The sequence below is a fragment of the Heteronotia binoei genome, chromosome 15 (genome assembly GCF_032191835.1).
Source record: "Heteronotia binoei isolate CCM8104 ecotype False Entrance Well chromosome 15, APGP_CSIRO_Hbin_v1, whole genome shotgun sequence".
NCBI classification, from domain to species: Eukaryota; Metazoa; Chordata; class Lepidosauria; order Squamata; family Gekkonidae; genus Heteronotia; species Heteronotia binoei.
In genome coordinates this window covers 41801169-41812537 of record NC_083237.1, presented here as the reverse complement: position 1 = coordinate 41812537, position 11369 = coordinate 41801169, and the positions used below count along the sequence as shown (strand labels likewise).

Below are 11369 nucleotides of genomic sequence, written 5' to 3'. Positions count from 1 at the left end.
CCTAGACTTCTGCAGCGTGCTGGGGTGTGGCGTCTCTCGCCGCCACGGGCCAGGCGGCTCTCCTCCTCTTTGCCTGGCGCTGGGCTTGGCTTCTCCCTTCTGCTCCCCGACGTCTCGCTCCGGCCAGGCTCCTCGGACCCGGAGACAAGTATGTTGGCTGTGGGGCATTGCTTGGGCAGCTGTCGGTGTCAGCCCAGGTGAGCGGTGGGGCCACCGCAGGGGCTTGGTAAGGTGTGGAGGCTCTCGGGACGGCGAAGAAAGGTGGAAACGGCTCGCAGGCATTGGGGGGTCCCCCTCGCGCAGTCCTTGCCCGGGCTGGGCGGGACAGCATCCTAGTGCTTTCTTTCACTATAGCTGAATGCAGTGAAACATCTAGACTTGGTTTATAGAAATCAAACCATTATTGGCCCACTTAAAACTGTTGTCCAGATTGGTGGATATATATGCATGCACTTCCAGACTCTTCATATTACTTTCACAACATGATCAACATTACAAAAGTAAGTGGAATTCTTATTTCTTCAGCTGCACTATGTTATGATGCAGCATGTCATCATAAGTGCTGCCTTGTGTTGCCCCAACAAAATGGACAGAAAGTATATTTTGAAATGCTAAAGCAAAGCAGCTCTGGTTAGGTCAATGCATGGTGGAAGACCACTTGGAGTTCCAAGGAAGTAATGTAATAAATAAAAGTAACTCAAATTTGATGGGTTGGATCCAGCCAGCTTTTTGCTCAGTCTTCTCTAAATCCCTTTATAGCCTGCATCTCAGGTGACTTGACTGTGACGTTCCAGCTGTCTTCACCATAATCTCTTTGGTGGTCTAGAGGCTCCCCTTCCTCCCTATTTCACTAGGAGAAAATCTGATTCCAAGTCAGTCTTTGAATAATTGTAGATGCATATTTCTGGTCACCAACACAATATTTTGGCAATTCAAAACATTGTGCTGAGACCTTGCATGATTTTGCTTATCAACATTAACACTGTAAAAAAGGCACAGAAAGAGAGATGGCAGCCATTTTATCTTTTTTGAGTTTGTAACGGCTTAGTAAACATCAAACAATTATTTAATGAATGCAGGCCACTCTGCTAATTGTATTTAGGTAGGGTCTGCCAACCTGGATCTTGAATCATTGTCTGAAGTTTGTATGTTAAGCATGGTTTAACTTTTACGTGGTGTATAAAGGCAAATATTCTGGAATACAGGTTTTGCTTTACTTTAACAAGAGTCACAGCAGAATAGAGTTGAAGGGACCTTGGAAGACATAAAGGACAACTCAGGGCAGGTCTTCCTCATTCTGAGATGCTGTCCTCACATTTTCCCCCTTTACAGAGGCACAAGAAAGAACAACCCCAGCATTTACTGAGAAACACCAGGATCAGACTGATCATTTCCAACTCAAATTTCAGTTTCACAAATTAATCATTGTTAAAATAAACCATGATTTTGAGTTAGGTCTGCACCAAGCCCTTATAATGTTTTTTTTTTTTAATACAATCTTTGCATCTGCCTGTCTCTTCACTTTGTGCTTCTCCATACTTCTCCACATTCTATGAAAATGACAGCAATGTACATTTTGCTATATAAAAGTACTGAAATTAATGTTTTGGGTTACAAAATATTGAAGGATAAGATTCAGTGATTTTAATCCCACTCCCAGTGATTTTAATTAGAGAGTTTGGCAGTGAAACCTTAAGCAGAGTTACATCTTTCTAAACCTACTGAATTCAGTGGATTTAGAAGGATGAAACTATTTTGGTTTACAGCACTGTTATGATTGACACTCTCACAGTGAGATCAACAATAAAGAACCTACCTTTTCTTCACTGCATTGGCCCAAAACTCAGTTATATAACCATAAATCCATTTATTTAAACATGGAAGAGTAATATACCCTATGCCACAGCAAGCAAATGTATTTTTCATGTTATCTCTATATATGCATAAATATTTTTAGATCTGAGACTGCCAGCAACTAACAATGGATGGAAGTGGAGGGATCCTTTTATTAGTGCTCTATTTTTTTCCTCTACATTTCAGCTTACTTATCTTGAACAAACCAACTTGAAGCCCATGTACTTGGCTGAACAGATTACTATTACATCCTGTTTATATATGCTTATGAAAATGACTTACAAAGATGGTGAGATAGCTGGACAGGGGTGTGTGGGGGGGAGAACATCCATGCGTACTATCTGGGCAGAATGAATCTTAAAGCTGCTAACTGCCTGTCAATGTACTATAGTTTGCTGAAGTCACTGTAAACTTCATCCTGATTTGCAAATTCACAAATACTAAATATCTAGAAGGGATGTGAGAGCGATGTGGCTGCAACATCTTTCAGCCCATTGATCTCCAGGGTTGATTCAACTGATCTGGCTGGCTAGGCAGGTGTCTCCTCCCTCCCTTACTGCTCTGGGTGTGTTCCTCCTGAAACTGCACACTTGAAGGAAGAGGATGACCATTCCAGATAGGAGTGTACTGTTCTTAGGTCAAGGGTATGCGATAGCTGCGTTCACCTGCTAGAACCTCAGTCAATATCTAAAATATCTCCAGATATTAATAAAGAATATGCAGGCATTCTATGCTTTGGTCAGCACTTTTTCAGCCATGCTCAATCATGCTCTTAGAACTAAATGTGAAGATCAGTGAATGAACCGCAAAGTGCATCTCCATATGCCGACTACCGCAAATATAAGATTATATTATAATTGCTGAATGCATCATCATTGTAGCTTTATGCTTGAGACCAAATAGTTATAACCGTGGTTGATAATTTTAACTTTAAAACAAATGATTTAAATAAATGCTAAATAAAATGTATTCAGACAGACTTCTAAGAAATATGGCTCAGTGGAAAAAGCCTCTGCTTTATATCCTGGTTCAAAATGGTCAAACTTGTTTTGTAATAAAGAAAGGAATATAAACAAGTCCTGGATTAAGACTTTCAGTATTTTTGTTATGTGCTCCATTGTGACATCTATATATAGCAGTTTGATCTCTCACATTTTAGGAGAAACGTACAGAAGAAATGATGCATGAGAACAGTACCACCATGACTGAATTTGTGCTCCTTAGGATTTCTAACCAATCTGAACTACAAGCCTTGTTTTTTACTGTTTTCTTGCTTATCTATCTCTTCATCCTGCTCACAAATATGCTCATCTGTGTTGTTACTGGGTTACATCACACTCTGCAATTTGGCCCTGCTCCAGCCGCGCCGCAACGCGGCTGCGTACCGCGTTGCTGCTCTTTGCAGCCCCGGCAGGATCAAGGGGCCGCCTTCCCGGGCATCCGGGGATGTTGTGCGGGCGGGGGCTGGCGGCTATTAATAGCCTCAGCCCCACCCTTCTCCACGCAGTTTTGTGGAGTTGTTGGTGAGCTGCAGCTCGTCGGCTTACCAGCTTGAGCTGCGTCACTGATCTCAGGCCGGGAGGCGGCCTGCCGGGCGGTGTGGAGCATGCTAGCCCCGACGTCGAGTCGTCTTCACCTGGCAAAGGGCTGGGATGACGCGGCCACCGGCCGCGTATTGAAATGGGCATCGGTGTTTGGGCGGCAGCTGGGACGGCGCTGGAGACGGCGCTGGGACGGCGAGGCGTTTGGCCTCGGCCTGAGTTGGGTGGCTGGAGTTCGTCGTCGGCACGTCTTTTTCAGGCCTGGATGGCCTGGGTGTGCGTGTGAGCGGGGTTTGGAGCGGTGTCCCCCCCCCACAACACCTATTTTAGCACTGGGTGCACTGGGACTGACGGCAACGCTCTTCGCTGCGGTTAAGCAGTGAGCGGGTGGGGCCTTATGCAAGGGGGTGCGTAGTGTTCCAAGGGGCTGTTGGGGCAGTTTAGTAGTTGGGGGAGCAACTGGTGGGCAAGCCTTCATCTGGGGTGCGCTTACACACACACCCCACCCTACACTCCAACTCCCCCCCTCCCCTTCCTCCCAAGCAGGTTCTGTGTGGTCTGCAGCAGTTCCCCTCCCCCTCCCTGCATCGTGTGGGTATCAATAGTGGGTGGCTGGTGGGTAGCCTAGGTTGTTATGGCACCCAAGAAGGGGCAGGGCCCGTCCAAGGGCAAGCAGCCTGCCAAGGCTGCCCCGAAGAGGAAAACTGCAGACCCCCCCGGCGACGACTTGGATAGCGCCGTCGTGAGACAGGCTATATTGGATAGGGTCTGGGTTATGAAGGATAACCAAGGAGCATCAGGGTTGCAGGCGGTTTGGCCGGTATGCCATAGCGCTACTGTGCGGTCGGAAACGCTCACATTTGAGCACGAGTTGCTGGCCAGGCTTTCTGTTTTACAGGACAACATGTTATCCAGGTCCAGGGCTGAACGCAGTCAGGAGCTTGATCCGGCCAGTGAAGCGGCGCCTGGGAACGACGGTGGTGGCCAAGAGGAGGTGGAGGACCAGCAACAGTCGGTGCAACCCATGGCGGTTGCGGTGGGACCTGCAGCGGAGGAAGGTAGGGCTGCTTTGGCCCCCCAACAAGGGAACTGGCCTTGGGGGGTTTGGGGCCCGAACATGTTGCAGCATACAGGAGGGGTTGGGCAAACGCCCTCGTCAGTTGAGTGCGTGCAGTGGTCGCCCTCTGTACAGCCTGGACCATCTTGGGCATCGGCCAGCTTCCCGATGGGGCATGTACAGTGTGTGCTGGCGGGTTGGTGCCGGGTGCCTCCAGTCGTGGGAGGGGCGGCAGCCTCTCAGGGGCAGACATCACAGGTGGCGTTAGCCAGAGTCCTGCCATGGGTGGGCAAATGCCAGTTGCTTCCCCATTGGCATGGCCCGCGGTGTCTTCCACCCCTTGGGGTTATAATCACAACCCTTACGGGTCTGTCCCCTGGTTATCCATCCCTTTTGGAGACCCAGCAATGCCTTTGGGGGACCACCTCACTCCAGCTACAAGAGAAAAGATATTGAGAGGGGAATACGTGGACGTCTTTAGTCTCTTGTATAGGGAACTGGAAAAGAAAACTAAAGATGAACTAGATGAGAAAGAGAAGGAAAAGCTCCGGCATCGCAAGGTTGAGAGAAACTGGGCCAGTTGGCTTCCAGGTTTTCTCATTTACGCGGGGGTTATCGCCAGGGCTCAGCCTAGCCGGGCCGCCCCCTTGTTTCAATACTGTGACATCATATACCGAGCCTACACCGATTTCACAGGACCAGCATGGTTACAGTATGATGACACATTCCGTATGCGGGCGGCCATTAATCCATTGTTGCTGTGGGACCAGATTAACCAACAGTTGTGGTTTCAGCTGATGGCCCTGGCTAAGCCCAACCTCAGGGATAGGGCGGATAGTGGGCATTTGGTCCACAAACAGGCGAGCACCCCAGCAGCCCGCTCTACAGCGGGTCACTCGGTTCAACTCTGGCTGCTATGTTGGGAGTACACCTCGCAGGGGGTTTGTTCCAGGAAGGCATGTAAATTTAAGCACGAGTGCCCGCTCTGCGGGGGCTCGCATGCTTTCTCAGCATGCAATAGGGCAAAGCCCCATTCAGCTGAGGGTTCTTGAGCAGTTCTTAGAGAATTACCCTAGGGTTGCTGACAGGAATTATTTGTTGGAGGGATTTACTTTTGGTTTTCGGATCCCATTTTGGGGGCCTCGAGCCCCCTCCAATTTACGTTCCATTGTTGGAATGGAGCAGGATGTTAGGAACAAAATTGCAAAAGAATGCTCAGAAGGGCGGGTCCTCGGTCCTTTTAGAACCCCACCAGTGCCTAATTTGAAGGTCTCTCCTTTGGGCGTTGTTCCTAAAAAAGCCACGGGGGAGTTCAGGTTGATCCATCATTTGTCCTACCCCTCTGGTGGGTCAGTGAACGATGGTATTCCCGATCACCTCTGTTCTGTTCGTTATACGTCTTTTGACCAGGCGGTCAGGGTTATACGTGGTTGCAGGCGGGGTGCGGAAATGGCAAAATGCGACATCAAGTCCGCATTCCGGCTATTGCTTGTGCACCCCGCCGATTTCGAGTTGTTAGGTTTTCAGTTTGAGGGCTATTATTATATGGACAGGGCATTGCCAATGGGATGCTCTGTGTCATGCGCCGCGTTTGAGCGCTTTAGTTCATTTTTAGAGTGGCTTGTGAGGGCCAGGTCGGGGCGCAGCGAGGTCGTGCATTATTTGGACGACTCCTTGTTCGCTGGCGCACCAGGTTCGGGGCACTGTGCGCGGCTGTTGGAGCTTTTTACACGGCTGGCCGGTGAGCTGGGGGTACCTCTGGCGCATGAAAAGACAGAGGGTCCTGCGACCTGCATCACTTTTTTAGGTATTGAATTGGACACTGTGCAACAGACCTCTTGGTTGCCAGGTGAAAAGGTTCAACAGCTTAGGGCGCGGCTGGAGGCGTTAAAACTGAAATGCAAAGTTTCACTCTTGGAGCTGCAGCAGCTGGTTGGGTATTTAAATTTTGCATGTAGAGTTGTTGCTCCAGGCAGGCCATTTATACGGCGCCTTTGTGATGCTATGGTGAATCTCCGTCTGCCACACCATAGGGTGCGCATAAGTGAAAGCATGCGTAAGGACCTTGAAGTTTGGGAAAAGTTTTTGGAAGTTTTCAACAGGGTGTCCTTTTGGACAGAGGACATGAAGGTCGAGGCGGACCTTCAGATTTCCTCTGATGCCGCAGGATCCACGGGTTTTGGCGTATGTTTTAGAAGACAGTGGTGCGCGGAACAGTGGCCTGAAGACTGGCAATGCAGTGGCATCTGTAGAAATCTGACCTTTTTGAAATTCTTTCCGATTGTTGTGGTAGTTTTCATTTGGGGGGAGCAGCTCGCCAACCGGGTCGTGCACTTTTGGTGCGACAACCTGTCGGTTGTGCATGTGGTTAACTCCCTGTCTTCTAAATCTAAGCCGGTTATGACCCTAGTTAGGGTTTTTACCCTTCGGTGCCTCCACCTTAATATCTTGTTCTTAGCCAAGCATGTGCTGGAGTTAATAACGGGGTGGCGGACGCCCTGTCTCGCCGGCAGATGGACCAATTTCGCCTGTTGGCCCCGGAGGCTGAGCTTCGTCCGTCATGGATGCCACCTGACCTTTGGCAGCTTGGCAGGCCGAAGCCGGTAGGGCAATCCTCTTAGCTCTGGCCCCAAGCACTCGGAGGGCATATGACTGCACAGTTTTATCCAAATGTATATGTGTTGTGGGTGTGTGACCATGCTAATATGCCCATTCTTATGCCCATTCTATTATGAGTCATGGTTTATGGAGTTTCTAAACTGGATCCAATCACTACAATTGGAAGAAATCCTTTTCTTCTTGCAGGAAGAATATTGCTTCTGTGAAAAGAAAACACCATCCCTGAGTAGAAGGAAACATTCTACAATCAGAAAGACACCTTTTGATTCAACTCCATAATTAGCAGATGAGCATTCCCTAGGGAGAATAAGGTGTCCAAGAGAACTGGATCACAATGATGAGATACCAATGTGAGCTAAAGGCAAGATCATTTGTACCTGTAGAATGAGGTTGTAGAAAGCATACAAGTTTTTCCTTCCCCCTTCCAGTCGAAGAAGCATGTTTAATAAAACTAAAATTTTAGAAGAATGTAATTTTTGCCATATTTCTATTACATTTGTTCAGAATGAATGTTCTTAATATAATTCCCCTGTGTTCCCCTGGAAAAGATGGCTGCATGGAGGGTAGAAATTGGCATTGTAGCCCACTGAGACCCCTCTCATCCATAAACACAATTCTTTACAGGGTCTCTCAGATCTCCAGAAAATTCTCAACCCAGGGTTGGTACCCTAATTTATATGGCTCCATACTTGCTGCATTTACCCCCACAACAGATCTGTGAATGTGAAGTAGATCATGGGAGGAGGTCCCTAGATCACCCATTAAATTTCCATGGGGGAGTGGGGATTTTAATCCCACTCCCCCAGATCATAGCCAAATGCTTTCACAATTCACATGTGGAACATTGCTCCTAAAATAATTGCTATTTGTCTATATTCCCATTGATAGGTTTGGGTTAGTGATAGATCCAGTCAACCTTTTCACTTATTCCCTGTCTCTCTCCTTACTATAGTCCCTATTTTTATTTATTTATTTATTTATTTATTTATTTATTTATTTATTTGGGATTTATATCCTGCCCTTCCCACGAATGGCTCAGGGCGGCTTCCAACAATTAGTCAAACTTAAAAGTAAACAATGTCACATAGCCTTTTATGTCACATAGCCTTTTATATATATATATATAAGTGTTGCATGATTCACAGTATAGCCTTTTTGAGTGCTGAAAAAGAACCAGCAGAAAATCTGGTTAAATCCAACCTACAAGCCCAATTTATCTCAGTGACAAAACAATATAAGGAAACATATGTTCATCTCCAATTATAAAGTGGGATTAACTGAACTGTTTAACTCAGTGTTGACCAGTTATCCTTCTATACCCTCATCCTGGTCAAACATGTCTATGCATATATATCATATCCATCAGGATAGGTTTTTGATCAATGGAAAAACTGGTTGCATTGACTTCAATTCAACATTTAGCTTAACTCCCATTTATCATCGTAGTAACTGAACCCATGTAGCAGCACTGCTATGTGGTCCATTCAACTAGCATTAAGAAACACCGCTGTAAAGAAAGAGGTTTGGGGAATACAGCCCGGGTCTCCAATCCTGAAGACATGAAATCTGAACTCTGAAGAAAAAATTCTTTAATGTGACTTGTTCCACAGTATTATCTTACTAACCAATTTTCTCTACTCTTTGAATTTGTTACGTTTCAGACTAATGCGGAATACAAAATAGGCAGGCTGGAAGGATTATTAGATAAATTTATTTTGAAGAAGAAACTAGCTTGTATAGCCTAAGTAAAAGGCAAATATGTCACTTAAATTATTTTGGATATCAATACCTTTGCCCATCATCTTTGATCATCCAAAAAATTTTCTCTCCCAAATTCTCTTAAGGGCACTTTTGACTTCTTTATTACGAAAGCTATATACGATAGGATTCAATAAGGGGCTAACAACTGTATAGAAAAGAGACAGATATTTGTCACTGTTGGGCGTGTAAGTGGAATTGGGTTTCGAGTACATAATGCAAGCTGAACCAAAGAATAAAGTCACCACTATGAGGTGTGATGAGCAAGTGGAGAAGGTCTTTTTCCGACCTTCAGCAGAAGAAATTCCCAAAATTGTGACAATAATACCAGCATAAGACAGCAAGATTAGAATGAAAGGAAAAGTCAAAAAAATCATAGCCACTACAAACACAGCAATTTCAGTCCTTGAAGTGTCCTCACAAGCCAATTTTAACAATGGGGGGATATCACAAAAGAAATGGTTTATCTCATTGGAGTCACAAAAAGGCATAGTAAAAACCATACTGGTGTGACCAAAAGACATCAAAAAGCCACTTAACCAAGATGCTACAGCTAGACTCATGCACACTTTCCTGTTCATGAGGACAGGGTAGTGGAGAGGCTTACAAATGGCAACATAGCGATCATAGGCCATTGTAGCCAGGAGGAAACACTCAGAACCACCAAGAAAGAATGTAAAATAGGTCTGTACAGCACATCCTAGGAAGGAGATGGACTTGTTCCCAGATAGAAGATTCTTAAGCATCTTGGGGACATTGACTGAAGTGTAACAAATCTCCAAGAAGGATAGATTTCTCAAGAAAAAATACATGGGTGTGTGAAGGAAAGGGTCAACCAGTGTGAGGAGAATTATGGCAAGATTTCCTGCCAGTATAATGATATAGATAAGCAGAAATGTAGAAAATAATGTACTTTGTATGTTGGGTTCATTTGAAAAACCCAGGAGGATGAATTCAGTCAGTGTTGTTCTGTTCTGTGGTATCCGTTCTTTCTTTACCAACATTCTAGAAAATAAAAGAAAATACACATAAATCTAAGAATTAAAGGAACAAAGGACTTGATCCACCAGTTTATTTGCTAATAAGAAATGAAAGAATAATAAGGAAAGATTCTAGTCAATTACCAAAAAAGGTTCCATTTAGGATTATGGAACCTACACAAACAAAAAGAATTAGGAAGTAGAAGAATTCAACAAGGCTAGGTGAAATAGACCAACAGATTCTTAAACAGGAAAAAAAAGAGGTGAGAAAACTTAATTCCCACCCCTCCAAAATGAATTTGTACCTAAACTTAATAAAACATTACCTTGCAGGCTAAATGATATTGCCAATTTAATAATCAATAAATATATATAAGTACATATATTTAATTCACAATACATTAAAAAGTCATATTGCCCCTTACAACAACCTCAATTAGATCCAAGTGGGCAGCCATGCTGGTGAAGAACAAAGTAGAGCAATAGTCTCAATTGTCATTTATAATCTGTAATGAAATTCAAAAGTGACTAAGTGGCAAATATCGGGGAGGGACGGTGGCTCAGTGGTAGAGCATCTGCTTGGGAAGCAGAAGGTCCCAGGTTCAATCCCCGGCATCTCCAACTAAAAACGGCCCAGGCAAATAGGTGTGAAAAACCTCAGCTTGAGACCCTGGAGAGCTGCTGCCAGTCTGAGTAGACAATACTGACTTTGATGGACCAAGGGTCTGATTCAGTGGAAGGCAGTTTCATATGTCCATATGTTCCTGATGGATAAAGAGAATATTTTTTCTTCTGCACATTTGGAGGCATCCAAAAATCTGATAGTTCATGCATTCCAGATAGACAAAAAATAATATTTCCTTGAGTAACTGAATTGTGAATTCAGAACTAATAGATATAGTGATGGGCACAATCATGGCTTTAAAAGGAGATTAAACAAATTCATGGAAAATAAATTCACCAGTGGCTGGTCATAATGACTAAAGGTAACCTCCGTATTATGAACAAGTAAAACCTTTAAATTCCAGCAGTAGGAGGCAACATGAAGCAAAGGCAGTCATCTTTGTTCCTTGCTTGTTAGCCCTTCAGGGCCATTGTTTGATGACTGTGTGCCAGAGGATGCTGGATTAGCTATCACACTAGTATGATTCATCAGAGCTCTTGTGTTCTTATGATTATATTGTAACTTGCCAAGACAAAGCCCCAACAATGGTTTGAAAATAGTTGTACGGCAAAAGCTAAATCAATTTAGCCTTACAAGGCACCTGGATGATAAAGCATCTGAGAACTGTATCTAAACAATTGAGTTATTTGGATGAGTATTGGCATCCTAATATATATATAGTAAACAGGAATGTAAAGCACATGCCAATCTAATGCTGCTATTGTGATGAATGGGGGAGTATAGCCATCCATGCATCTACATGGATGTACTAAAGTGGGATGCTTACTTGTGCCTTGTGGAACAAATGGTAATACCGTTAAAAAAGGTGGTGTGCCCAGTGTTTTTTAACCTCCTTTGTACAAATTTTCAAGCAGTGAGGCCATTAAAGATAGAGT

General features: G+C 44.7%; 1 protein-coding gene across 1 annotated transcript; it reads right to left on the bottom strand.

Moving 5' to 3' along the window:
• Window positions 1-8879: 8879 nt before the first annotated feature.
• Window positions 8880-9833, bottom strand: LOC132584445 (olfactory receptor 10A7-like). Its single transcript, XM_060256327.1, has one exon. The coding sequence runs from the start codon at window positions 9831-9833 to the stop codon at window positions 8880-8882; it is 954 nt and encodes a 317-aa protein (XP_060112310.1).
• Window positions 9834-11369: the final 1536 nt, after the last annotated feature.

Bases quoted from the DNA above. Each gene is read 5' to 3' on its own strand.
- LOC132584445 (XM_060256327.1), bottom strand. From the start codon at position 9,833: ATGTTGGTAAAGAAAGAACGGATACCACAGAACAGAACAACACTGACT.